The sequence below is a fragment of the Dama dama genome, chromosome 17 (genome assembly GCF_033118175.1).
Source record: "Dama dama isolate Ldn47 chromosome 17, ASM3311817v1, whole genome shotgun sequence".
Lineage (NCBI taxonomy): Eukaryota > Metazoa > Chordata > Mammalia > Artiodactyla > Cervidae > Dama > Dama dama.
In genome coordinates, this window is record NC_083697.1 from 11,785,256 (window position 1) to 11,813,113 (window position 27,858).

Here is a 27,858-nt window from a genome sequence, read left to right on the forward strand (position 1 = left end):
AGTATTTAAATGTTAACCTGGGTGCTAGCTGTCTCAGGGAAAGAAATAGGAAGATGAAACAGAGGAACATTCCTAGAAATGAGTGTGTGACCTATGTGGTCCTTACAGTAAATTATACTAATTCTACATTGATGTTTATGTGTTGTGGCCCTATTAAGCTGATATAACTTTTCCATTAAGTGGGCAGGTGGATTTCCTGTAGTACCCCCAGTGCCTGAAGAGGTATATTGTTTTCTTGTGTTTCCATTACAACATACCGACTCAGAGGGAATCCTCTGTGGTATTTTCACATAGGTTGTGAATCTTTTAATCTGTAGGTTGTGTTTGTATCTGAGAGGTGAATATTAATAGCCTCTTGGCAGCAGAGTGACTTTCTTAAAACAGGGGTTTCCCTGTGTATGGGTGGATTAACCTTTCAAAATATATGTTTCTACTTAAACCACTTGGTTACTGTTTGATTCAAAGGCTGTCATAAAGACACCCTCTCCACGTCTCTGTTAGACCTTGTAGTACACTCACCTAGACCTGAGAGGAACTTTCAGTATAGAACAAGGTAAGTAACGTAGCCTCCTGCCTTTACTTTCATTTCGCTTACTTATCCAAGTTTGCTGTAACTTAATTTCTTTTTAAAATGCCCAGAGCTTTCATGTTAAAATGGTATGTATGATTGATTTTTGAGTTTAGTAATATTAGCAGTTAAGATCTGGTTTCGTGTATTCCAGTGGGAAATGAGATAGAATTTATAAAATGTAACATTGTGTGATGTTCTCCTTTAAAATTTTTACAGCTTTCACCCTTTAGTCCTTTGGTGCATGTCAGATAAGAGAAGCTTCTGAAATGACACATTTAACTAAGTGATGGTATCCTATTTACTATTTCTAACAAATCTTTAAATAATAACTAAATTTAGGCACTCATGGTTAGTTTTACTACGTTTGTCCTCTTAGGTATTGCAGGGTTCAGCAATCTTGAGTATGCTGTAATCAGTGCAAGGATCCAGGCAGTGTGTGTCACTGTGGTGGATAGCCTTCATTATACGTTTCATGTATGATTCATGTAGCATCATGTTGATGGAAAGCATAAAAAGTTCTAAATATAAAGTTTTTGGGTTGATTTATTTAGTCAAATTTTCCAAAGGAGATTGGAAAACAGACTTTCATAGGTATAATTTTAATGTCAGCAATCAGATTGACATCCCAGGAACATTCATTCTAAAAGCTAACAGTGAACAAATGTACTCAAGATGACTACGACAGAGTGATGATTTTTTCACTGATCTAGCAGTGTCTGGTTTAGTCACAAAATTTTTTACTGTGAAATACTACAGGACTTCATTCTTGGGAATCTCAGGCAATGCCCTGTTGCAGAAACTTGGAAAGACCTTTTTTTAAATGGCAAAGCATCCAAGGACTTGCTCTCACAGCCGAAGGCCTGCACAGGATCTTAACGTTATGAGTGACAAGCAAGTATTTGTAAAATGAATCAGTGTTAACACAGGCTATTTTCAGAAATATTCTCCTCAAATTTTGGAATCTGCTTTTTTTTAATAAGAATTGTAATACGTTTTTAAAATCCAGAAAATGAAGAGAAACAAATCCTCCCATTTTCTCCTTTCTTTTTCACTTTCTTTACATCTCTCTCTGACTCTTTCCATCTTTTGATCTCTCTCTCCTCTCTGCCTCCCTCTCAGCTGGTTTCCCTCACTCTTCACTAAGTTTCCATTGTAATTAGTACATCATCGGCTTCCCGTATAATTTGTCCATTGAAATTTTTAGCCACTGAATAATTTCCCAATTTTAATGAGACAAATGAGGCATGAATAGGAAAGAAATAGTATTTCTTAAACATAGGAAATTTAGTATTAAACTCAGTTCCTCCTGCTAAAGGAACCCAAAACACAGATGTCGGAGGGACCTGAGGATCATTGAAGAGACAGGCACCATCCTAGATGCCTCATCAGCAAGGTCCTGACTCCTTGACCACCTCCTTCCACTGGGGTTAAGCGTCTTTACCTACATAGTGAGGGGGTCGGGGGAGGAGGGGGTGAATATGCTTACTAAGTTCTTTGTCAACTGAATACTTCCTGCCAAGGATAAAGCCTGAGGCCTTATTTTAACTGTTAGCTTTTAAAAATTGCTTTTTAATGTTTTACTCTTAAGTGCTTTAGCTATCAATTTGTAAACATTGCCTCCTCATTAAGATTAGATAATGAAGAAATCTCAGAGGAAAACCTGTTAGTCACAGTTGTTCTGCCATCTGTTTGGAGTTGTGACAGTTTAGATATTTCAAATATTGTTTTCATGAAGGAAGAAGGATTTAAAATAAAAGAAAACATATTTTACACACATATGTCCTCAAGTCTTTAAGCAAGAGGAGAGAATTTTAAAAATGTCTTTCTACTGAAATTGCCCAGAGAATGAGTAAAAAATCCATTTTATTTGAAAACACTGCCAACCTGAAGCATTCCCAGGTTTTAAAATAAAAACAACATATGAGTGAAAATTATTCTAGTGACTGCAAAGCACAGTTCCAACAAATGGATCCCTTGATTGATCTAAGAATGTAAAAAACCTTGGGGGACAGATAAAGAGTCACAGTGGGGCAGTTAGTCCACAGTTAGTAGATTATTATGGTATGTAATCAAAGTTAATTGTTCTATGCTTTTGCTAATCTGACGCAGTAAATTCTGCAAGAAGAGAGATATTAAGTGGAGTAATTCATAAAATACATTTGAAAGTAAATTACTTTTTTCACAGTTTTAAAATATATCTTAAATTACAAAGATGGTGAAATGTTTCCTTTTAATGTGAATAAATGTTGATAAATAGTTATGTCCCGATGACAGATTGTATGCTTACAAGATATATCAGTAGATTCTCAGTAGTTTGCCATATTCACTGTTTTTTCCTTCAGTTTTAAGGAATACATTATCACTTTTTAACCAACTCTTTACTAGGAGAAAGGGTTCAAAAGTATTCTGGGAAGAAAGCTTACTTTTTTTTTTAACTACAAAAGGCAAACAACTGTAGTTATTAAAACATGCAAAAAACTGTTCAGTCTAAACTATTGGAAAATATGCTCCCCTTTTGAATTTTTCTTGTAGAGAGGAACATAAAATATTGGAAGAATATAAAAAAAATCAAATTTGATTTATAATTGAAAAATGTGAGTAGGAAGATTCTTAACCTCAAAATGTTTCATGTAGACAAATTTAATCCTACTTAAATGTGTGTTAAAAATAACATAGATTTCTAATTAGAGATTATTCTGTTGCATATTTAAAAACAAGAAAGAATATCAAAAAATAAAACCATTAACATTAACATTAGATAAGGCTATAACAGAGACTGTATAATTAGTCTGAAAGGATCTTGAATTTCATAGTGAAAATGAAAGGATAGATTCTCTATTTGAAATCCTGTGTCCAGGGGTCAGGTTTCATCTCAGCTTCTTATTAAATCAGAAAGTATTTATTAAAATCTCAGTACTGAGCTTAGTGATTATTAATTTTTATTATACATGTATTTTTGTTAAACAGTAATTTATTTTCATTTGAGTCATATTGAGATAGCCTAGTTCTTTATATATACATTTGTTAATCTGGTGATAATTACCTGGACTTTAAAATTCCAAGGTAATTTATATGTAGTCATGGATATTTAGATTTATCCCAATTCCTTGATGTTAATAATAATGATAATAATAACATGTTATTATTATTCTTTTTAAAGTATAGTCACTGATATGGCTTCTATTGCTAAAAATTTGGTGCAATTTGCCATAAAACAATACATCTTTAATCTCCCACTTTCAAGATTGTCAACAAAAAATCAGCCTTCATAAATAGTGTTGTACATAAAACATTCATGTCGCATTAGAATCACTTTCTCTACCAGTTTTCTAGTGAGTTTTGAATGTTAAAGCATATTTAAATTCTACAATATTTAGAACTTACTATTCACCAGACAAGTCAGGGCAAATCTTGTAGTGGAGGCAAACTGGCAATGCTTTCAAGAGTAACCTCTTGCCTAACCTTTATGTTTTTCCACTTGAAGATAGGAAGTATTACTGTTACTTCACAGATGAGGATACTGGGGCTCAGAGAGTTTAATTTGCCAAGAGTCACAAAGTTTGTTGAGTGTTAGACTGGAACTCACATCTTTTGACACTTACTTAATCCAATATTTTTTGTAATAGGCTCAGATGGTAAAGAATATACATGTTAAGAAAGGTGAATTTATAAATTAGGGGACCTCAGTGAAGTTCAACAGAAATCCAAAGTTTGAGAATAATTCCTCAGACAGAACTGGATAAAGACCCAGAGTAAGCACATGTTTGTCTTGCTGTAGAATGAATGGTCATTCTATGGACAACACATTCCTCTCTGTGGGGTAAGAATTGGCCATTGGTCACATTTCAGCAAGCCTTTAAGAATTATGTGTCACAAGTGATATTGCAATACATGTCATTCTAGGATGACCAACTTCACAGCACCTAAGTGTTGGAAAAGTTTCAGCCATTATGCTATCCAGTCTCTTCAAATTTGAGGGACCAACTTACGCAGGGATGAGCGAGTTTAGTGACAGCCTTGGTGACAGAATCTTGGTCTCTTGACTTCTGATTCAAGAACTTTTCCAATTTCAGTCCGCAAATGTTAGTTTTTCGTATAGAAGTAGTGTGGGTACCCTGAAGTGCTTGAACAGTAGAGAATCTGTGGTTGTGAAGAATTTTACTTTACTGCCATAAAACAAAAAAGGCTTCTTAGAAGGAAATACATGATAAAAGTCCCCTGATTTGGCACCTTTCTCAGAAATATGAAGTGGAAAAAAAAAAACAACACAGCCCTTCTTTTAAGTTGCTTTTTTTTTTTTGGTTTAGCCAAACAATGGGTACCCCAAAATCTCTTTCTTATTTTTAATTTCCCTCGTCATTACTGTAAATGACAGTAATGTGTAATTTTCCTCTCTTCCAATTTCTTCCACATCTACCATCAAAGGGCCTTAAATACTTGTTTAGATACGGGAATCTTTCTTACCAGAGAAAACAAATGAATGAAAACCTAGAACAAATGCTTATTTTTTTTGAATGGCATTATTGTATTCTTTAAAAGCCTTAAGCACATGTCTCACTTAGCATAGAAATTTTGTGAAATATTTCAGTGAAATCTTAGCTGTTTGCTTATAAATTTAGGTTGATTTTTTAAACACCTGATATGCTTTATAGTCCCTTTTCCAGGCTAAGAGAATTCCTTTTCCTTTTTCAATATAAAATTGTTTTAATAGGGAGCTCTGGGGATAAAACTTCTTGAACAGAAAAAGTTTTCAAGAGTGAGTTAGACTAAACTAAGGTTGTACGCTTGCCTGGAGAACCTCTTGGACAGAGGTCTGGTGGGCTACAGTCCATGGAATTGCAGAGTCAGACATGACTGAGTGACTCACACACACACACACACACAAGATATTATTAGGAAATCTTATTCAAGATTTTGTATTAAAAATGTTACAGTTCCATGTAAAACTAATTGCTGGCATAATTAATATTCTTCCACTCATTCAGTAGTGTGGTGCATTTAACATATTACAGACACTGTACCAGACACTGGGAATTCAGGGTATGCAAAACAGATGAAAAAATACAGAATGTACAGTCTAGTGGAGAAGAATGGCCTTAAATAGGTACTCGCTCACACACCAAAACAGTGAAATTAAAATTATGATAAATGCTCCAAAGGAGAGATGCATACAGCTATAAAAATCATGTTAAAGGAGTTTGTGCAGTAGAAGTCAGGAAAGATTGACTTGGAGGGGAAGAGTCATCTAAAAGGAAGCAACAGCAGCTTCAAAGCTTACAGCAGAAGGGAGAACGGCACCATCAAGGAACTGACAAAAAGTCTAGTGGGTGATAAGAAAACTGGTTGGAAGGTGCTTCTGGGTCAATAGGGGAGAGGGGAGCATTTTCAGATATCATAATGACTGGGTGCCAGTGATGTCAAGCATCTAGCAAAACTGGGAGATTTGCCCCACAAGAAAGAACCATCTCTTCCTACATCCACTAGTGACCAGTTTGAGACAAACAGAGCCTTCTAGTGACGATAGGGACTTTGGTCACTATAGTGGAAAGCCATGAAGGTGGTTTATTTTAGGGGTGGAGAGAAGGGAGATGACAAGCTCAAATATGTGCTTTGGAAAGATCAGTAGGTCTACAAGTGAGAGAGCAGACTGAAGGGAGCCGAAACTGGGATGAAGCAAACTAGTTAGCATGCAACTTTAGTGGTCCAGGTGAAATATTATCAATGGTTTGCAAACATTGGTAAGAAGCTATAAAATACTTGAAATAATTTCTTACCAGCCAATGTAATAGAATGGTAAGCCTAAAGAGAAGTTTATTTGGCCCCTTCTTTCCCCAGTTTGTTCTTGAGTTTTGTACAAGTCACTTAATTCTCTTTTAAAGAGAACCAAACACAGAAGACTGGCTTCCCAGGTGCCGCGTGGTAAAGAGTCTACCTGTCAATGCAGGGTTCAGTCCTGGGCTGGGGAGATGCCCTGGAGAAGGAGATGGCAACCCACTCTAGGATTCTTGCCTGGGAGATCCCAAGGACAGAGGAGACTGGCGGGCTACCATCCCTGGGGTCACAGAGTTGAACACGCCTGGGTGGCTGAGCGCACACACGGAGGAGCAGCACCCGTGTCTCCTTCCCACTGAGGCTGACCCAGCAGTGATTCTGGTCGCCGTCCCCAGTGCTGGCAGCACGTATTTGGCAGTGATCATCACAGAACTTTAGAATTCAAGGGACATTAGAGGCCCAGTTGGGCCCTGATTCTGCAGAAGAAGACTGAAATCTAGACAAAATAATTAAAATGCTTAAAATTTTACATCTAGTTAACTTAGGAATTGGGGACAGAAAAAAATAATAAAAGTTCCTTCAAATTCTGCTTTCTAATCTAGTGTTTTTCTTATGTTTCTTTCTTACTAATAATTGCAAGGATCTCAAAAAGTATGCATGATTATCTGCATATTGGGAACAAATAAACTGATGCTTTGAAAATTATAAATGGCTCTGAAAAATAGACCTAATAGTTGCTGAAGTTCAACAGAAATATTTTTTAAGAGCATTTTTTTTTTTTTGTTTGTCCACTTTGCTTTTGTGTGTGTGTGTGTGTGTTTTTAATGAATTTTAAAGCCTTTAGGCAGGACATTCATTTGCTTGTTCTCCACAGGCCCTTTCGCCACCTAATGTCACCAATTTATCTTAGCTTCCTGACCCTGCAGGCATTTTCCCACTCCTGACTGAAGCCATTGCTCTTTTTCCGGATTCTGCTTAGCCAGCTCGGCATGGACTCACCACGCTGTCTGTTCTCTCTAAAATGTAGACTGACCTCAAGGCATACTGCCTGCTCAAAGCTAAGGACATTCACTTATTTCTGCCTCTAAAAGTTGAGTGGCACATTTTCCAAGAGTGGTCTTATTTGTTCCCCCAAGCAATGTGTGACCAGTTCTTTTCTGTAATTACATAATTTAAATAAAATTTGTATAAACTGATGATTCATGAGTACAAAAAGAGATAAAAGAATTGTTCAGAGCAAGCTAATTTGAGTACCTTGGAAACATCCAATGAAGGTAACTTGCCAAATTTACATTAAATGTGGGTGAAGCAAATTTAAAAGATTGGGAAAACATCATAAAGATCTAAAAGCACTCTATTTTCAGATAGCATTGAAATGGCTTACAAGTCTAGTTCCCTTGTAAAGAAACTAAAACTAGAATTCACGGAGGGTTTGTTGTGGGCCTGAATGTCCATGTGGAATACCATCAGTAGACCCCTTCTGAGAAAAGAAGGCTTGGCAACTCATGCACACTTGTGTATCTTAAGTGACAATAAACGAATATGGTATTAATGTATTATTCTTCATGAGTCTCAGTTTTAACCAAATTTTTGATCTACTGAGTACCTGTAAGTCTCTTAGGTGATGATAAGAAAGCATGTATGTACATTAGACTAAAATATAGCATTTCTTTTAAAATCAATATAACTGATTTAATATATGTAAGTATGAGTATACATATGTATATGTATGTTTTTCAGCATACTGTCATAAAATATTTATCAGATATAGATACAAGGATAATAATTTTCATGATGGTTTAGCACTTGCCTAGGACATTTCATCCCAAATGTATTGAACCTAGTTAACATTTAATTTTGAATTTAGTTAAGGTGGCCTCTGGAATGAAACAGATTTTCTGGTTAAGTATTATGAATTCTAAATTGTATACCCCAGAGGGCAGAGTGTTTTATGTTGATAAAAAAATCACTTGTCAGCTTCAGATTCTGTTTTAAGTAAAACTTTCATGCCTTTAATTGCACATTTATTTTGACACATTTCAATGCTATAGCATAGTCTTAATCAACAAAACAAACTTATACAATGGTAGAAGAATTCTTTGGCAACTTTTTAATGTGATATTTTCAAGGTCTGTAAAACCCATTTCTGCATAGTTGACTATGACTAGTAATGCTCACACCCTAGTCCTTGAATCTGACTTTAAAAAAGCCAAGTGTATTAAAAGCTGTCACCACAAATGGCAAAACATTCATAAAACTTGGTTTACTTCCAAAAGTAAGTTTATCCTCTAAAGTTGGGTTATTTTGGAACTGTGAATTCTGTAAACTTCTGCTTAAACAATCAAACAGTTTATGATCTTCACTGAGGTACTGAAATCCATCCAAGTATCCAAAACATCTTTTGGTTTGCTTACACAGAAAGCAGCAGCTGTTTCTTGAGCAGTAAGGAACTCCTCGAAAAGAGGAAAAACTGGTCGAGGAAAAGAAGAGGAAGAAGAAATTAACCAGATGATGTAAACAAATGTTTTTGGTTTTAGCCTAGGGGATGCTGTCAGCCAGTTAGGCTCTAACTTCCATGGTCTTTAATTGTAAATCTTTTGGTTTCCAGAAATTACACGTGCCTTATACTAATTTTCCCTCTGGAAAACAAAAGTATAAAACAACTTTAAGTAAAAATTTAAGTTCTTTGTTTTCAAATTTCTTGGTAAAAATAAATACAAATAATCCACCAAAAACATCTCATCAACTGCTGTTGGCCATAGTAAAATCTATTATCCTCAAACTTTTACTTGTCAATATCAGTTATTTTTTATTTTCACATCTCTGTCACATTTTCACATTTCACACATCTTTTATACAATTAGGTATCCTTCTTAATTCTACCGTTAAAACATTTGATCCTCACTGTACCAGGTAGGATCCTGGGGATATGAAAATAAGAAACACCTAGATTTGGGCCTCTAAGATTTAGCATCCTATTTTCTCAACAGGATGATGAATTCTTTGAAAGCAAACACCTATTTACTTGGAATCTTAGAAAAGAGAATCTTAGAGTCAAAATGAACCTTAGAAGATATCATCTATACCAATCCCCATACCCAAAGTCTCCCAATATGAGATCCTTCCACCCACCATGAGTCAAGGTGGTGAAATGATCACAAATTATTTGCCTCCTTCCTCCTAAGACTCCGTTACAATGACACCCATAAACAAGTATAGTGTGCTAGCTACACACCAGGCACTACTGTATAAATATTACATGTATCAACATATTTTAGCCTCATTACAGCCCTAGTGAGGCAGATACTATTATTATCCCCACCTTACCTAAGAGGAAACAGAGACATACAAAAATCGTAACGTCTCAGTCAACTAGTCATCAGAGGGGAAAGGATTGCACTTGGGCAGTCTCATTTCTGAGTGTGTTCTTCACTATGCTATACTCTGTTCCTGTAGATGCAAAAAAAAAAAAAAAGTTTGTAAAATTTTAAAAGTTAAAAAAAAAAGTTTACAAACTATTATTTTTCACCCTATATATTTAAACCACTGATATTACTTAGTTTTACTGTCTTCACCTTATTTACCTAACTTTAAAAGGCCAAAATAATTTAGGCCTTTTTCAAAAATTCCCAAAAGAATGTGCCATGGATTCTAGAAGTAATTTCAGAAGAGCAGTCAGTATTTAATGCATAGTAGCTTTGTTGGCAGGGAGCAGTCATATTATGGTTACACTTCTCATCAAGAATGATAGTGTACAAAGGTTCTGTGTCTCATGGACCACATACGTCAACGTATCTGGGAGAAACCCTGGCTTCTCAGATGTCCCTGCAGGGTAGAGACAAATGTCACAGGTATGAAAGAAAGGAAAGATCTGTTCATTTCTACATGAAAGTTAACAGAAATAAAGAGTATAGCAAGCAGACATCATAATCAGCAACATAAACTTGACTGGCTTATATTTTAAGTACTTCAGGACAAGCTATCTGAGAAATTCACCTTGAATGGGCCAAGTCCAAGGTTAAGAGGTCTCCTATCTTTTGTTTATCTTTTCACTATTTGAGAGGTACAATTCTCTTTAATGAAAGCTCACCATGCTCTATGTCTGATTTAGTTATCCCAATTAGGATCTACCTCAAATATTGAACATGTTTAGCAAAGCAAAAAGTTTGAGTTACACATTTTACAAGAATGAATGAACCTCAGTTGAGCTGCAGTAGGATGAGGTGTGCTGCTCTAGAATGGGGAGTTCTGAAGACAGTGTCTCCTAGTTCTATGTAACTAATGCCTTGTTCCTGCCTGTTCTCATGTCTCCACATTAGCCAGTTCAAATCCAGGAAGTCCATGCCCTCCCTTCCAGGCTGATTTTGTGAAAAATTAAAGGAGCAAGAAATTCAGTAGAATTCCTTATCTTATGGTGTAATGCCACCGTAACTTGTAATTAGTGAAGTGCAGAGAGGCACACTCATGTTTGCTAAGTCTTGTGAGACTTCTCAAGTGGTTCATTTTCTCTACAACTGAAAAAAAGGGAGACACTGATACTGAGAAAGACCCTGTGTCTTCAGGGTTGACTTGGTTAATTTGTTTCCACTCGAAAGAGAATCCGTTTAATTGCTGAGTGTCTTCTCTGATTGTTTTTGTTCCAATAGAAAGATACCCCCATGGGAGAAATGGATAAATTATTGGAAATTATTATTATTCCCATAATTGACTTTTCTGATTATCACTCTCTGATATTTTGACTTCCTGGGTAGAAGCATAAGAAGTGTAAAATTCCAGCCTGTGATAAGGCTCTTTAGGAGAAAATACAGTGTTCAGTAAATCACACATTTGAGACTATCTGTTTCATCTGTTTCTAGTGCCTTAGAGGTATTATCTGTGAGTTTTAAACTATAACATTTTAAGTCTGGAAATTGCCTCTCTACAGGCTGTTTTGGGGTTTTCTTTTTTTACTACCAGAGTTCAAATAATACAACGTCCTTGCCTAAGAAATGTTTTTTAATGAGGTTTCATATATATATATATATATATATATCTTTTTAAATATTTTAACATTAACACTAGATCTCACCTATCTCAAACTTAAAAAACATGTGGCTTATACCTGTGTAATGTTCAGTTGTGGGACAGCAATAGAAATTCGTGGACTAGGGGTTGAATGGTTTAACATCTAATCCTAGGTCAGTCATTAATTAGCCAAATTATTTGTCCTCGTTGAGCTACTATTTCCTCTGTAAAAAAATGATGGTGTCATAATTCTCAGTATTCTCCAATGTCTCAAATTCTATGATTCTCTAATACTTGGACTCCATGTGCCATTTCAGGTCTGCTGGGAAATTAACATTTTTAAAAAAGTAATTTTAGAAATAATGAAACCATTGAGGATATTTTTTAAACCTTAGTTCAATTGTAATTTATTAATGAATTAACTTTTAAAAACCTCCTCTTCCAGAAATTACAGAGTGCACCTTTTTTTTTTCCTAACTTAGCTTTTATTTATTTATTTATTTTTTTCTTTTTTGCCAGTCACGCTTTGTCAGGCAGCGTTATCACTTGCATGCCTTTTCGAGCATTTGCAGAATTGTATGGCATTTCCAGAATGCCACGTGAAGAAACAGGGCAATTTCACAATTTTATATAGATAAAAGATAGCTGTGCTATCCTACAGCAGTCCTGAAAGGCATTTGCTTTCATCTAGTAACTGGCTACCATGGTGGTAATGGATGACTTTTAAACAGCTGTCACAGCTGAAAACAAAATAAAATTCAAAGCCATCCTCCCACACTATGTAAAGACAGCTTGCCAATATCTAAAACAAATCCTTCTTGGAGCATTTTAACAAACAAACGTTTTTTTGGTTGTTGTTACACTTAAATAGAAACTCATAAAACTCAAACAAAGGGGCTTCATGTTTCCCACAGACCTGAACTGCCTAACTTTTCTAATGGGATCACAGCAATTAGTGGTTTCCAGATGCATTTCAAATGTGTTAAGTGCCTGCAGGAACTGGCTTTTAAAACATACACAAGTCTTCCAATGCTTCAGTCTCAAGAATCTACTTTAATCCCCACAAGGGACTATGGTGTCTGTATAATGTTTGGCCAGTTTGGTGCTTAAGTTACAATTAATATTAAATAAGAAAAAAAAAGTGGAAAATGGAAAAAACTTTGTGCCTTACATACATCTCTAAATTTCCTACTTCTTTTTTAACAATCACATTACTAATTCTTTGTACCCTGAAAATCATGGAAATAATCACTAACTCCTATGGGAGGAAAAGTTGGAATGAATGTGGTTCTGAGAAGAAAGCTCTTGGTGTCATTGGGTCATTAGGCAATCCTGGAAAACTCATTCGTAGACTGTAGCTAATTGAACTACAAACATGTCAGTCTGACAACATTAACAGTTTATGACTTGTGCATTGGAATGTTCAGCTTTCTTCACTTGCTCCTGGACAATTTCTCCCTGTCATGAGATTCTTCCTTAACTGGGAGACTGGGTCCTTATGTTTACACCCAGTATTTTACCTCTGATGGAAACTAGACAGAAGGCAAGTTCAGTCTGTCTTCTCATAACTGGCAGTGCTGAAAACAAGACATGAGAATAAAAACATGGCTTTTGAGAAATATGCGTTTAATAGGTGGTGTCTCCTCCACCGACGGATATATTTATCTTCCCTTGAGATATGGGCAAGTCTCAAGTCCTTCATTTTTTTTCTTTTAGATTCCATGTGGACCACTCTTAAATAAAAACGAGAAACACGAAGAGACACTGGTCATGTTCACCAATCAGTCAGAAGATTCTGAAAGGTAATTGCAGATACTTTATTTAAAGAATGTATGCCTCTAATAGAAATATTCTAGTTGGAGCACTTCAGCTTTCAGACAAAAGGTTTAAGTCTGCTAAGAGTAGATGAGAACTTATCTGGTGTTAGTCACTCAGTCATGTCCGACTCTTTGCGACCCCCATGAACTTTAGACTGCCAGGCTCCTCTGTCCACGGGATATCCCAGGCAAGAACACTGGAGTGGGTTGCCATTCCCTTCTCCAGGGGATCTTCCCAACCCAGGTATTGAATTGGGGTCTCCTGCATTGCAGGCTGATTCTTTACCATCTGAGCCACCAAGGAGGCCCTGGAACTTATCTGGATACAGATATCCAGATACAGGTATCAACTCTTTAGTTGATAAGAAAGCTGACATTGTGGATAACAGCATGGAGCATTTGAATACATTTGATTTTTTTTAACATGTTTGGTAAATTTCCCTTGACAAGTTTGGATCTTAAGATAACTTCTCTTGAAGAGCACACATTTTCTCCTAGGAAGCAACCTATTTCGTTAATAAGATGAAGAGTAGCTATATCTTCTCTCCTGAGTTGTTAAATCCTTAACTCAGGTATAGGGTGAGAAATTTACTAATCCCCTTACCAAAAAACTCCTTCTTCAGTCACTTGCTATATTCTATGATCATTTCTGGCTTTCCTCAAGCTTCATTTTATTCATTGACTCATATAGTTATTTCTTCGACTTATTTGGAACAAGATGTTGTGCCAGTTGCTTCTAGATGGTGAATTGGATCCAGTCCTTTTCCTCAGCGGTCTGCAATTTAAAAGTAAAATACCACACATACACACACACCCCTAAGTATAATGTATGTTGAATGTTTTGTCTCATAAAAGAGGCACAAATAATCTGCCCTGAGATATGACAGGAAGGTAAGAATCCTATTAATGAACACTAAGATATATGTGAAGGATTTATTTGACCTAATTTCTGGCAAAAAAAAAAAAAAAAAAATAGGGGGATAGATGGAAAAAGAGAAAAATGAAAGAATATTCCAGGCTGAAGGCAGAAAGTATACAAAAAAGTCGTGTAGGTAAATTAAGGACTTGTACTGGACCAGTGAACACTTCAGTTTGACTTCCACATCCAGTATGGAATACAAACTACATCTTGAGTGAGAGACTAAATAGCTGAGGGTTAATTATACAGGCCAATATTTCTCTGTCTATGAAGACAACTTCTTTCAAGTGAAGGGTAATTTAAAGAAATAATTACCCTCAGGTTCTCAACCCAGGGGTACTCAAACTTGGATTCTTATAACCTGTGGATCTGGAGACATAGTCTCAGGATTCTTAGATTATGACATTTTTTCCTTAGAAGAAGCTCATGCATACTTCCACTGTGAAAACACAACTGTGCACAAGGGAAGCCATTAAGATTTCTGAACAAGGGTTCACAATCAGCTAATCCGGTCACAGTGTCTGAAATTGACGGAGGGGACGACCAGAAGTTTGAATATATGCAGAAATGCTGATTTCTCCATTCCTCTCTACCAATTGTATTCTGTATCAATAACAAGCATTTTAGCCTTTAATTATATAACAAACATTTTACTATGTGCTACTCTTTATTATTCTATAATTTGTGCTGTATGTATAGGTCTTGTCTTCTTAATAAGATGTATCTACCTCAAGGAAAAGAAATTGGCATACAACAATATAACCCACTTTAGCAGTAGGTCTACAATAAGCATTGATCAATTTCATATAAGTTGTTATAAAATGTGTAAGTAAAATAGGAATTCACTTCACAGAAGTAGTTTGAGGATTAACTGATTTTATTGACAACCTCTAAGATACTGTAGATATTACAGAAGCGTAGAAGACAAAATATGACATTGAATGATTTCTAGGAAAGATGATACCCCATTCTCCTTTGGTGGCAAAGGTCAATATTTGGCAAATTTTACCAGTTTAAAAGAAAATGAGTGAAAGAAAGGAAAGGAAAAAAGAAGAGAGGATAAAAGGAAGGAAGGAAGGCAGACAAATCTATTGTTTCTGTGTTTTGAAGATACGTATACCCTATGTATCTTTATATACCCTACAAAGCTTTTCCTTCTGTATAACCATGATGCAAAATGGTAGGGATTACCCTCCTCTCCCCCTCTCCCACACACACACCATTTTCTTCCATGTGGAGAATTATAAAGACTGTAAGCTCCTGAGTCCCATTCTATTGTCTCCTCTCCTCAGCAACTCAAATTAATGTTTAGATTCTCTCCATTTACCTATGATGAAAATTACTCAGAATTTCGTAGTTAACATATTTTTTTCCCTACAGTAGTAAAATTTTTGTTTTTCTAAGATAATGAGAGAGATAGGTCCTTTGACTGTAATTTAAAATGCTCAGGAGATGATTTTCAGGTTAATGTTTTTAGTGTATGTGACTTGGGGTCCAGAAGAAGGATAGGTGGATAAAGGCTGCAGTCCATGCCTTCATCTTAGGGTGAGAAAGACAGAAGAAAGGAGGGCTGTGAGTGACCACAGGGTGGGAACCAAATAGTGAGTGCTGGTCATCTTCCCCTTCTTCTCTCCTAAACCATTTTAGGTTCTGCAAGGGTAAAATTTGCCACCTCATGAAGGTGATACACTAGTATCATGGTTGTCATACCAAGCTTCTTTTTAAAGTAAAGGAGCAGAGGAAATAACTTTGATCCCAGTGAGAAACTATCACAGTAAATTAATATTTTGTGGTTTTTATATTTCCTGTTAACAGAATCTCAAGTCACATTATTTAAAAAGCAACCCAGGGGACTTCCCTGGTGGTCCAGTGGTTAACACTTCATCTTCCAATGCAAGGAGTACAGGTTTGATCCCTGGTCAGAGAACTAAGGTCCCACATGCCTCAAGGCCGAAAAACTAAAACATAAATCAGAAGCAATACTGTAACAAACTCAATAAAGACTTGGAAAGAAATGGTCCACGTCAAAAAAAAAACAATCCCACTCAACGTATGATGATCCTGGGGTCATCCTGGTTTTGATGTTCTAAGACCAGCTCCTGTTTGAATTTTTCTAAAGCAGATTTTTTTTCCCTTGTTCTAATGTTCATTTTAAGAAATGTAAGTATTTTTTTAAATAATGTATTCATAAAATTATAATTATTACCTAGCAAAAAAACTATTATGATTCATTATAGACTCAAGTAGAGGTAATCTCAGTAGAGTAAAATGAATGTTAAATTCCCATGACGTACGCCCTTTAACTGGCATGAAACCCATTCATGTTAGCACTTGTTCATCCTATGTATTGAACACGGTCAACTACAATCTCTGTTATTCATTGTCTTCTGGGAACAATGTACTGGTTTTGAACACTATACTGGTTAAGGACCTCCTGTGTCTTTCCCCATTCGAAGCATTTAAATGTCTTTATGTAAAACACTGGTGGGCTTAACGAAAACTAAACAACAGGCTTTTTTGCCACATGAATAGTACACTCCCCTCCAGATGTAGTATTTGGCAGCCAAACAGCTGCTGACTATTAAAGGTCCCTTAAAAGCTTCATTTTTTGCTTATAAAGGGAAGAGTAGTGTAGGGACGTTTATGGGGTGATAGGCAGATGTTTTGGTTGGAGCAAGACTATGTGGTAAGCAAGAGCTAACACGATCATTTTTATGATATTATCAGCATTTTTACAATTCTTTTGGCCTCTGTTTTTAACCTGCTTCTTACCTGACTCTAAATTAAACTGTTCTGGAAGGGCAGAATAAAAGCCCAGTTATACAGTTGCTATCCACATGGTGAAGAGAGAAGTTAATGGTATCATCTGCTTGCTCAGACACACAAATTTTCTATCCATTCAAATTGGTTCGTCAGATAAAAGAGAAATTAATTTTGAAGTGCTGAGTAAGTATTTTAAAGACACTGAACCTCACAGATCACCATCTATTTTTTTCTCATAAATTTTGCTAACTCTTAGTCATACTTTAATTTAAATAGTTTCAGTATTAAAATTCATGAGACAAATCTGTCAGTTTTTCAGAAATTATATTTCTTCAAACTAATAAACATCAAAGTTACATTGCGCTTCTAGACAACAGTCTAATTAAATCTCTTCTCTTTCCAAAATGAGAAAGTGGCATCTTGAGCATGTGTTTATGTGTAATATATTGCATAAAATTAACTTTTATTGGATGGATACATTCACAGTGACTTAAGACAGGGGGCTTTTAGAAAACTTGTGTTTTCAGTCAGACTCTGTAAAGCATATTTCGGAAAAGGTTTTTTTTTTTTCCGTGCAAACAGCACCCATGGGATGAACATAGACCTTCTACTTACTAAGGCCTAGCTTAAACAAAACGCCCAAGAAGATATCCACAGTATATCTTTTGTTCTGAATGTTTTTAATACTTCATGCCTACATAACTTTTTGTTTGATTCAGTGCAACAATCATTCCTAAAGTTCTTGCTATATGCTAGGAGGTGTTTGGGGAAATACTGTTGGAAAAAATACCAAGTTAGAATTCTGCAAAGGAGCTACTTGTCAGTTATCTAGGAAGAACCTCTCAGCATGAAATTTTGTCTCTGGAGATTGAATCTGCCAGAATTTACCTCAGCAGAAACATTTTTGGTATTAATTGTGGGGGCATAGAGCTCTCTTGGAAGTCTAACTAGGCCCCAGTCAGGCCACAAAAAAACATACAGCCAGCTGAATGAGTTAAAAGTCTGTAATTTCTGTGTGTGGCAGCTCTTAAGAGTTGCCCTTTTTTTGCAGAAGGCTTCAGAGTTTAAGCTAATGGCTTATCCTCCGATGTGGTTATTAAATACCTGGACCCTTCTAAGGCAGTACATTTAGTTTTCATGGCTTGAATTTGACACAGTTCAAAGGCAAGCAACAGGACGGAAGATATTGTGTTAGCAAAATTCCAGTTTTCAGGGCAATTTAGAAGCAACGAATTGACAACTCTCTTTATGCTGCCCTGACAGGGAGTTGTATCAAAACACTAAGTGAGGAAAGAACACAGAAAAATGAAGAGACTTGAGTTTGGAAAATTTTATTTGGTTTTGGTTTGGGTCTTTCTCTTTTATTCCTTCATATAAATGAAAATTTAAGTTTAATGAAATGAAAGTTGCTCAGTCGTGCCCAACTCTTTGCAATCCCAGGGACTGTAACCCTCCAGGTTCTTCTGTCCATTAAGCTAAACACCCTTAGTGAATTGAGTCTTTTCATTCCTGGCTTCTATTAATATTTCAAATACTACATACATCCCTGTTCAAACCTAGGTTTACTATAGAAAGTAGGGAAGTTATGTTCAGAATTTGTTTGAAATAAATTTTTTTTCCCTGCTCTTAGTCATTTATGTCATTTGCTAATTTTTATATTGAAATGCTATGCTCACTTTATATTCTGAATACACTGCTTTGTTAAGGAAGGATTGTATTCACTTAAGTTGCATCACCTCACTTTCCAAGGCAACTGCAGTATAGAATCAATTTTCTGTTTTACATCTAGGATGTATTTCTAAGCTGGAGATATCTGCTTTCCAAACCCAATTACTTACATTGTTCTAACCATGTAAGTTCCATTATTTTCCTTACATTACCAGCTCAGTGTTTTCAATTATTGCAGAAAAAATTAAAGTGAAATAAAATTTAAGACTCCAATTGTTTGGATTATTTGTCTTTTAAAAATTTTTTATTTTACTCTGTACACTTTATTTTAGAATATAAACAGGAAAGGAAATGTAAATAATAGCAAAAAAAAACTTAGATGAGTTTCCCTCTCTACACTGTTCTTGTTATCAATATTTGACTATGACACTCTTGGAGTGCCCTTATTCATAATCAAATTTATACTACTTAGTATTTTATGCAGCTTGGATGGTCCTTTCACTCTTTTATCTAAATTTAAAGTAGATCACAAACTACACAGAAATATTAACTTCAGCATATGATTCTTGGTTATTTCCCATAGCTTCTGTCTTACCTGCTTAAAGGTTAGTTGCTCTTTATAGGAAAAGAGCTGATCATCGTGAGTAAATGTGGTAAATGCCCTGAAATATTTATTGAGTGACTGAGTGAGTGGAGACTAATTTAGCCTGAAAAATTACTCCTCTGCTAAGCAAAAATTTCTCTGATCGTTAGAAATTAACCTGCTGCCATGCCATCTTCTTATTCTTCTTGTCTCTCTCTTTCTTTTTGAAGATACTTTCTATTTTCTAATTATAACATTAAAACATGAGTTATAAATCAGTTCTTTCTGTGTGTGTCAACTTTAAAAGTTGCTGCAGTTATGGAAATGGCTTTAGTGTTTGCAAATACAGATGAAAAGAAAGAAAAGAAAACTCAGGTTTAGTACTAACTCTCAAAATGTCTACTAATTCAAGTTTTCAGATCTCTCTCTACTTCTTTTTTTATCTTTTTTCATTAAAAATGAGACTATAGAGAAAAAGTTGCTTATGAAAAATTTTAAGTAGGTATATCTTCCTGAGTAAATATTCATCTCTACAATATCCAATTATTAAGCCATATCACTACTGATTTAACTGATTTCCTATTTGAAACATTCCAGTTGTATTTAATCTTTTACTATCAGGAACAGCGCTGCAACAGACAGGCTTATATTTAAATCTTTGGACACATTCACTTTTATTTTCTTAGGGTAAATTCCTAAAAGTGGAATATTGAGTGAAAGTACAGAAAAATTTAAAACTTTTGATACGCACTCAAACGAAATAACACTTTCCCTCCAATAATAGAGTAATTTTTCTACATTGTTATTATCCTCCAGCTATTATTCACTGTTGAACCACGTACTTCACTCCAGTCAAAATGTCTTTCCTAAGAATACCATCCCTTACTGGAGTTAAAGCTGCTCCGCCACTTCAGTTGGTCGTCTTTCTAGAAGCCTCTCTCACAAACTGAGAAAACCTACCCATAGTCAATGCCATTAGTTACTTTCTACCTAACATCCTCACGTCTTGAGTTCTCTGTCCTTCTCTCCAGTCTGGATTGCTACTCTTTGACCAACCATACAGTCTTTTTCCTAGAACCTTCTTTACTACCTCAGAACTTCTAGTCATTGGTCTTTCCTGGCTGTTCAGTTTTTCTAGTAAGGGTTTTTCCAACTAGTAGTCTTGAGATATACGAATGGCTGTACTATTTAGAGCAAAAGGGAGGGAACAGCTCTCAGACTATTTACAGTTCATTTACTATGTAGATTTTCATGCAACCCTTCGTCCCCACCCCAGACTTCTTCTGGGCCTCTTGTCCCTGAATCCAGACACTTTGGGTTTCATCTTCCCAAAAGAATCAGCCTTTGGCCATGCGTGGGTATTAAGATAGTTGCCTGGCTGCCCAGGTTCTCCTGAAAACAGACCTCAGGGATTCAAATGCTCCAAAATAAGAGAGCTAATCAGTTCCCTTGTTTCAACACTTTTTTCACCCCTTTCAAATGCTCAGCCTCTCAGAGATTCTATGACAGCAAATTTGTCTCACTTCTTGGCAGTGTCTCTGTCTAAAGACGTGGATTTTAACTTCCTCTGCTCCAGTCGTTTAGTTACAACTTCTGCTTTTCTTTTACCAAAAACTGATTGAAAAAAAATTTATCTAAGTTGTCTTCTCTCCCAATTCTCTGTGTTCTGTGGATTAATGATGGTTTAAAGAGTTTGTTTCTTGGTATTTTAACAGGGATTTAAGAAAAAAAGTGAAATTCATATGTGCTATATACCTATATAGGTATACCTATATAGCCCATTACTGAAAGAGAGTAAGTCAAGATCCATTTTGAGAATAATTCCATAAGTGAGTCTTGGTGTTTAGATACTGAGGCTTAATGCTTTCTGACATCTTCAATTCAATGGCCAGAGACTTGTTATGTCACCAAGTGTATTTCTATCAGTATTAACTTGTCTCTTTTAATGATTGGCACCCAAATTCTACCTTGCTGAAATCAACCCCAGCACACTACTGTTGTTTTTATTTGTCTCTTAGCCCAAACCCTTACTGTGAGCCTCTCAGGATCATTTGGTTTTGGAGTGTCTTTTCTACTCAGCACAGAGATGGGTTTTGCTTTGTAAGCCATGATCAAAATCTCGTTTATGAAACAGCCGAGTTAAACCCATTGACCTTTGTCGGTATGATCAGTATGTTTGTTCTCAGTTCTGTCTTATTACTTAATAGTAATATTAACTTTGGATACTGTGTTTCTTTCCGCACTTGATCTGTCTTCTTTGCTTATTTTTAGTATTACTTTTGCATTTAGAAAAGTTTGTATTTTGATTCTAGTAGGTGCCTAACTCTTTTCTAATAACTCTTAAAATTCTCTTGATCTCTTTTCCGCCTTAGTTAGGTTTCTCCTCCCTGGTTTGTTAGATTTAAATGATACTCTTTGACTCCTATCTATAGTCTATGCAGCAATGAACTTATTCTAATTTTTACTTTTTTCCTTCTCCCATAACTTTTAAAATTACTTTTATTTTGTCAGAACCCATATTTAGATAATACTTTTCCACACTTGTTCTCACTTTTGTTTTAGTTTTGAGTATATTCTTAGATCTACCATTTTAATATTCATCAGCAGTTCTTTTGCCAGATTTTCCTTTAGTTTTGATACATGTAAAACAGCTTAGTTGGATATACGATTCTTTACTCATATTTTCCTTATTGTTTTTTAAATGCTGTGTCATTTTTGTCTTGCTTCTTTTGTTTCAGTCAAGAAACTAGTTTCTTGGTATTTCCTTTTTCCCCCAGAGGACTGATTCTTAAAAACTGAACAGTCTTACTAGACTCTATCTTGTAATTTTGAAGGTATATGGTAGTGGGGGGAACCTTTCAACAATAAGATTAAGACTTCATTTTTTTACTTTGATTATAGATTCAATGCTAGTTTTATTTCATTGTTTTATTTTTCTTGTTCAGAAAAATCAAATACGTACTGAATTTTTTTTTCACTCTTCTATATCGAGCACTTTCTTTTGGATACTACTTATTTCATTATATTTTTGTCCCTCTACTTAAAATCTCTTATGAGACTTGTAGTCAGATCTATCCCTCCTGGGATACTATGAAATTTGGCCTTTACCTATGAGATAATTTTTATCTTTTTTTTCCAATTTTCTTTCCTGAATTTGGTCATATCTCACCTTACATTGTGATTTTGCTCACTTCTGTTCTGGGTTTTCTTGAATTCATGATTTAAGGTCCCCTTTTATATCTAAAAGAAGAAAGTGAAAGTGAAGTCACTCAGTCGTGTCCGACTCTTTACGACCCCGTGGACTGTAGCCCACCAGGCTCCTCCATCCGTGGGATTCTCCAGGCAAGAATACTGGAGTGGGTTGCCATTTCCTGGTGGCTCAGACGGTAAAGCGCCTGCCTACAATTCAGGAGACCGGGGTTCAATCCCTGGGTCAGGAATATCTCCTGGAGAAGGAAACGGCAACCCACTCCAGTATTCTTGCCTGTAAAATTCCATGGACGGAGAAGCCTGGTAGACTACAGTCCATGGGGTCGCAAAAAGTCGGACACAACTGAGCGACTTCACTCACTTTATATCTAAAAATGCTTATTTAGAGATGTTTAATGCTTGTTGGAATAGCTGTTTTATTACAGTTTTCCTGAACTTCATGTTTGACTTTTTACAGAATATTTTGATCAGCTAAAATCTGTTGATTCTTACTTTCTGTTTTTCTTCTTGTAGTTTCTAGTGGTTGTCAACTGCTATTTTATAATCATTTCATGGACTGGGAATAATAGTTGTCTATATATAGACTTGCTGAGAATGTCTTACTAGGTTTCTTAGCTCAAGGGGACCCTTTGCTGATAAGATAAATACTTTTTTTTTTTTTTTTTTTGCTAGTTTATGTTGTCAAAGTTGATGTATCTTCTGGTTTTGTTTTTATAGGGTTGAATTACACAGCTTTCTTTCTTATATTCCTTCACCACTAGACTCCACAGAATGCTTCCCTCTTCTAAGTCTCAGCCTCTTCACAATGGTGCCTTCTAAAGGCCGTCACTGCCAGGAGACAATTCTCCGTGAGGCTCCTACATTCATGAATGTCTTACAAGCAGAGGCACTGACTGCCTTTGTTCTGGGCTACCTTTCCAAGCTTTTCATTTTAAAAAATTCTTAGAAAACCAAAGCAATGTCTTCTCTGAACTAAAGGGCACAATTGCTTACAGTTTTAGATTATAGTGTCTCTCTTAATAGCAGAGACAGGCATATTTACTGTCCAGTATAAAATATTCACTTTTCTAAGATCAGGGCTCCTCCTCTGAGGTGCAATAAACTTGGTCACAAGTCCACCTCTGCATCTCACTCAGAACTGGGCTCGAGGGATTAGCCCAATTTATCAAAAGCACTGATACTCTGTGAGCGGATATTTCTGTGAGCACTCAAGTCTTTTGTTTCTGAAATAGAAGTCTCATTGCTTCCATATCCATGTAACACTGATAGGCTAAACTGTTAGCCTGTAAGTAGAAAGTGTCAGCCTCTTCACACTTCTTGATGGTGAACTTTTGATCTTTGGGTGCCCAGAAATCAGTTCTCAGACACATTCTGAGTGTTTTCTCATTTGGAATAGGACTTTCCCCTCCTTTTTTTTTCTCTCAAAATTCTGATACATTCCTTTTAAAAATATATTATGAATACTTCCTAATATATACAAAAGCAGAGAAAGCATTATATTGAAGCCCTTAATCATCATAGCAGTTTTTATAATATTCAATACATGGGAAATCTTATTTCAAATTCTATCCACGCCTAACCCCCAACTTTGGATTATTTTAAAGAGAATTGAAGATGTCATTTCATCTGTGAATTTCTGAAAAATAAGACTTCTTTTAAAAAAGACACCCAAAATCTCTCTCTCTTTTTTTTTTTTTTATTTATTTTTATTATTATTTTTTTTTCCAGTGGGTTTTGTCATACATTGATATGAATCAGCCATGGATCCACATGCATTCCCAATCCCGATCCCCCCTCCCACCTCCCCCTCCACCCGACCCCCCCGGGTCCTCCCAGTGCACCAGGCCGGAGCACCCGTCCCATGCATCCCACCTGGGCCGGTGATCTGCCCCACCATAGACAGTATACATGCTGTTCTTTTGAAATATCCCACCCTCACATTCTCCCACAAAGTTCAAAAGTCTGTTCTGTATTTCTGTGTCTCTTTTTCTGTTTTGCATATAGGGTTATCGTTATCACCCTTCTAAATTCCATATATATGCGTTAGTATGCTGTAATGTTCTTTATCTTTCTGGCTTACTTCACTCTGTATAATGGGCTCCGGCTTCATCCATCTCATTAGGACTGGTTCAAATGAATTCTTTTTAATGGCTGAGTAATATTCCATGGTATATATGTACCACAGCTTCCTTATCCATTCATCTGCTGATGGGCATCTAGGTTGCTTCCATGTCCTGGCTATTATAAACAGTGCTGCGATGAACATTGGGGTGCACGTGTCTCTTTCAGATCTGGTTTCCTCAGTGTGTATGCCCAGAAGTGGGATTGCTGGGTCATATGGCAGTTCTATTTCCAGTTTTTTAAGAAATCTCCACACTGTTTTCCACAGCGGCTGTACTAGTTTGCATTCCCACCAACAGTGTAAGAGGGTTCCCTTTTCTCCACACCCTCTCCAGCATTTATTGCCTGTAGACTTTTGGATAGCAGCCATCCTGACTGGCATGTAATGGTACCTCATTGTGGTTTTGATTTGCATTTCTCTAATAATGAGTGATGTTGAGCATCTTTTCATGTGTTTGTTAGCCATCTGTATGTCTTCTTTGGAGAAATGTCTGTTTAGTTCTTTGGCCCACTTTTTGATTGGGTCATTTATTTTTCTGGAATTGAGCTTCAGGAGTTGCTTGTATATTTTTGAGATTAATCCTTTGTTTCTTCATTTGCTATTATTTTCTCCCAATCTGAGGGCTGTCTTTTCACCTTACTTATAGTTTCCTTTGTAGTGCAAAAGCTTTTAAGTTTCATTAGGTCCCATTTGTTTAGTTTTGCTTTTATTTCCAATATTCTGGGAGGTGGGTCATAGAGGATCTTGCTGTGATTTATGTCGGAGAGTGTTTTGCCTATGTTCTCCTCTAGGAGTTTTATAGTTTCTGGTCTTACATTTAGATCTTTAATCCATTTTGAGTTTATTTTTGTGTATGGTGTTAGAAAGTGTTCTAGTTTCATTCTTTTACAAGTGGTTGACCAGTTTTCCCAGCACCACTTGTTAAAGAGGTTGTCTTTTTTCCATTGTATATCCTTGCCTCCTTTGTCAAAGATAAGGTGTCCATAGGTTCGTGGATTTATCTCTGGGCTTTCTATTCTGTTCCATTGATCTATATTTCTGTCTTTGTGCCAGTACCATACTGTCTTGATGACTGTGGCTTTGTAGTATAGTCTGAAGTCAGGCAGGTTGATTCCTCCAGTTCCATTCTTCTTTCTCAAGATTACTTTGGCTATTCGAGGTTTTTTGTATTTCCATACAAATTGTGAAATTCTTTGGTCTATTTCGGTGAAAAATACCGTTGGTAGCTTGATAGGGATTGCATTGAATCTATAGACTGCTTTGGGTAGAATAGCCATTTTGACAATATTAATTCTTCCAATCCATGAACACGGTATGTTTCTCCATCTGTTTGTGTCCTCTGTGATTTCTTTCATCAGTGTTTTATAGTTTTCTATGTATAGGTCCTTTGTTTCTTTAGGTAGATATACTCCTAAGTATTTTATTCTTTTTGTTGCAATGGTGAATGGTATTGTTTCCTTAATTTCTCTTTCTGTTTTTTCATTGTTAGTATATAGGAATGCAAGGGATTTCTGTGTGTTAATTTTATATCCTGCAACTTTACTATATTCATTGATTAGCTCTAGTAATTTTCTGGTAGAGTCTTTAGGGTTTTCTATGTAGAGGATCATGTCATCTGCAAACAGTGAGAGTTTTACTTCTTCTTTTCCTATCTGGATTCCTTTTACTTCTTTTTCTGCTCTGATTGCTGTGGCCAGAACTACCAACACTATGTTGAATAGTAGTAAAAGACACCCAAAATCTCTTTATTCAGTTCAGTCACTCAGTCATGTCTGACTCTTTGCAACCCCATGTACTGTAGCAGACCAGGCTCCCCTGTCCATCACCAATCTCAGAGCTTGCTCAAGCTCATGTTCATTGAGTTGGTAATGCCATCCAACCATCTCATCCTCTGTCATCCCCTTCTCCTCCTGCCCTCAATCTTTCCCAACATCAGGGTCTTTTCCAATGAGTCAGTTGCTTGCATCAGGCAGCCAAAGTACTGGAGCTTCAGCTTCAGCATCTGTCCTTCCAATGAATATTCAGGACTGATTGCCTTTAGGATTGAGTGGTTTGATTTCCTTTCAGTTCAAAGATGCTCAAGAGTCTTCTCCAACACCACAGTTCAAAAGCATCAATTCTTTGGCACCCAGCTTTCTGTATACTCCAACTCTCATATCCAACATGACTACTGGAAAAACCATAGCTTTAACTAGATGGACCTTTGTTGGCAAAGTAATGTCCTTGCTTTTTAATATGCTATCTAGGTTGGTCATTGCTTTTCTCCCAAGGAGCAGCATCTTTTAATTTCATGGCTGCAGTTACCATCTTCAGTGATTTTGGAGAGAGAAAATCAAGTCTGTCACTGTTTCCATTGTTTCCCCATCTGTTTGCCATGAAGTGATGGGACCAGATGCCATGATCTCAGTTTTCTGAATGTTGAGCTTTAAGCCAACTTTTTCACTCTCCTCTTTCACTTTCATCAAGAGGCTCTTTAGTTCTTCTTTGCTTTCTGCCATAAGGGTGGTGTCATCTGCATATCTGAGGTTATTGATATTTCTCCTGGCAATCTTGATTCCAGCTTGTGCTTCATCCAGCCCAGTGTTTCTCATGATGTACTCTGCATATAAGTTAAATAAGCAGGGTGACAATATACAGCCTTGAGGTACTCCTTTTCCTATTTGGAACCAGTCTGTTGTTCCATTTCCAGTTCGAACTGTTGGTTTTTGACCTGCATACACATTTCTCAGGAGGCAGATCACGTGATCTGGTATTCCCATCTCTTGAAGAATTTTCCACAGTTTATTGTGATCCACACAGTCAAAGGCTTTGGCATAGTCAATAAAGTAGAAATAGATGTTTTTCTGGAACTCTCTTGCTTTTTCAATGATCCAACGGATGTTGGCAACCTGACCTCTGATTTCTCTGCCTTTTCTAAATCCAGCTTGAACATCTGGAAGTTCATGGTTTACGTACTGTTGAAGCCTGGCTTGGAGAATTTTGAGCATTACTTTACTAGCGTGTGAGATGAGTGCAATTGTGCAGTAGTTTGAGCATTCCTTGGCATTGCCTTTCTTTGGTATTGGAATGAGAACTGACCTTTTCCAGTTCTGTCGCCACTGCTGAGTTTTCCAAATTTGCTGGCATATTGAGTGCAGCATTTTCACAACATCATCTTTCAGGATTTAAAATAGCTCAGCTGGAATTTCATCACCTCCACTAGCTTTGTTCATAGTGATGCTTCCTAAGGCCCACTTGACTTCACATTCCAGGATGTCTGGCTCTAGGTGAGTGATTATCATGGTTATCTGGGTCATGAAGGTCTTTTTTTTGTGTAGTTCTTCTGTGTATTCTTGTGTATTCTTAGTAGCTTCTGCTTCTGTTAGGTCCCTACCATTTCTGTCCTTTATTGAGCCCATTTTTGCAGGAAGTGTTCCCTTGGTATCTCTA

General features: G+C 36.3%; 1 protein-coding gene across 1 annotated transcript in view; it reads left to right on the plus strand.

The window, feature by feature from the left end:
* Positions 1 to 464: 464 nt before the first annotated feature.
* TNIP3 (TNFAIP3 interacting protein 3) overlaps positions 465 to 27,858 on the plus strand; it is a 113,567-nt gene continuing 86,173 nt past the window's right edge. Inside the window, exons 1-2 of the mRNA XM_061164719.1 lie at positions 465 to 553; positions 13,064 to 13,149. Coding sequence (XP_061020702.1) covers positions 13,118 to 13,149 — 32 coding nt within the window. The 5' untranslated portion in view covers positions 465 to 553; positions 13,064 to 13,117. The remainder of the gene's footprint in view (positions 554 to 13,063; positions 13,150 to 27,858) is intronic.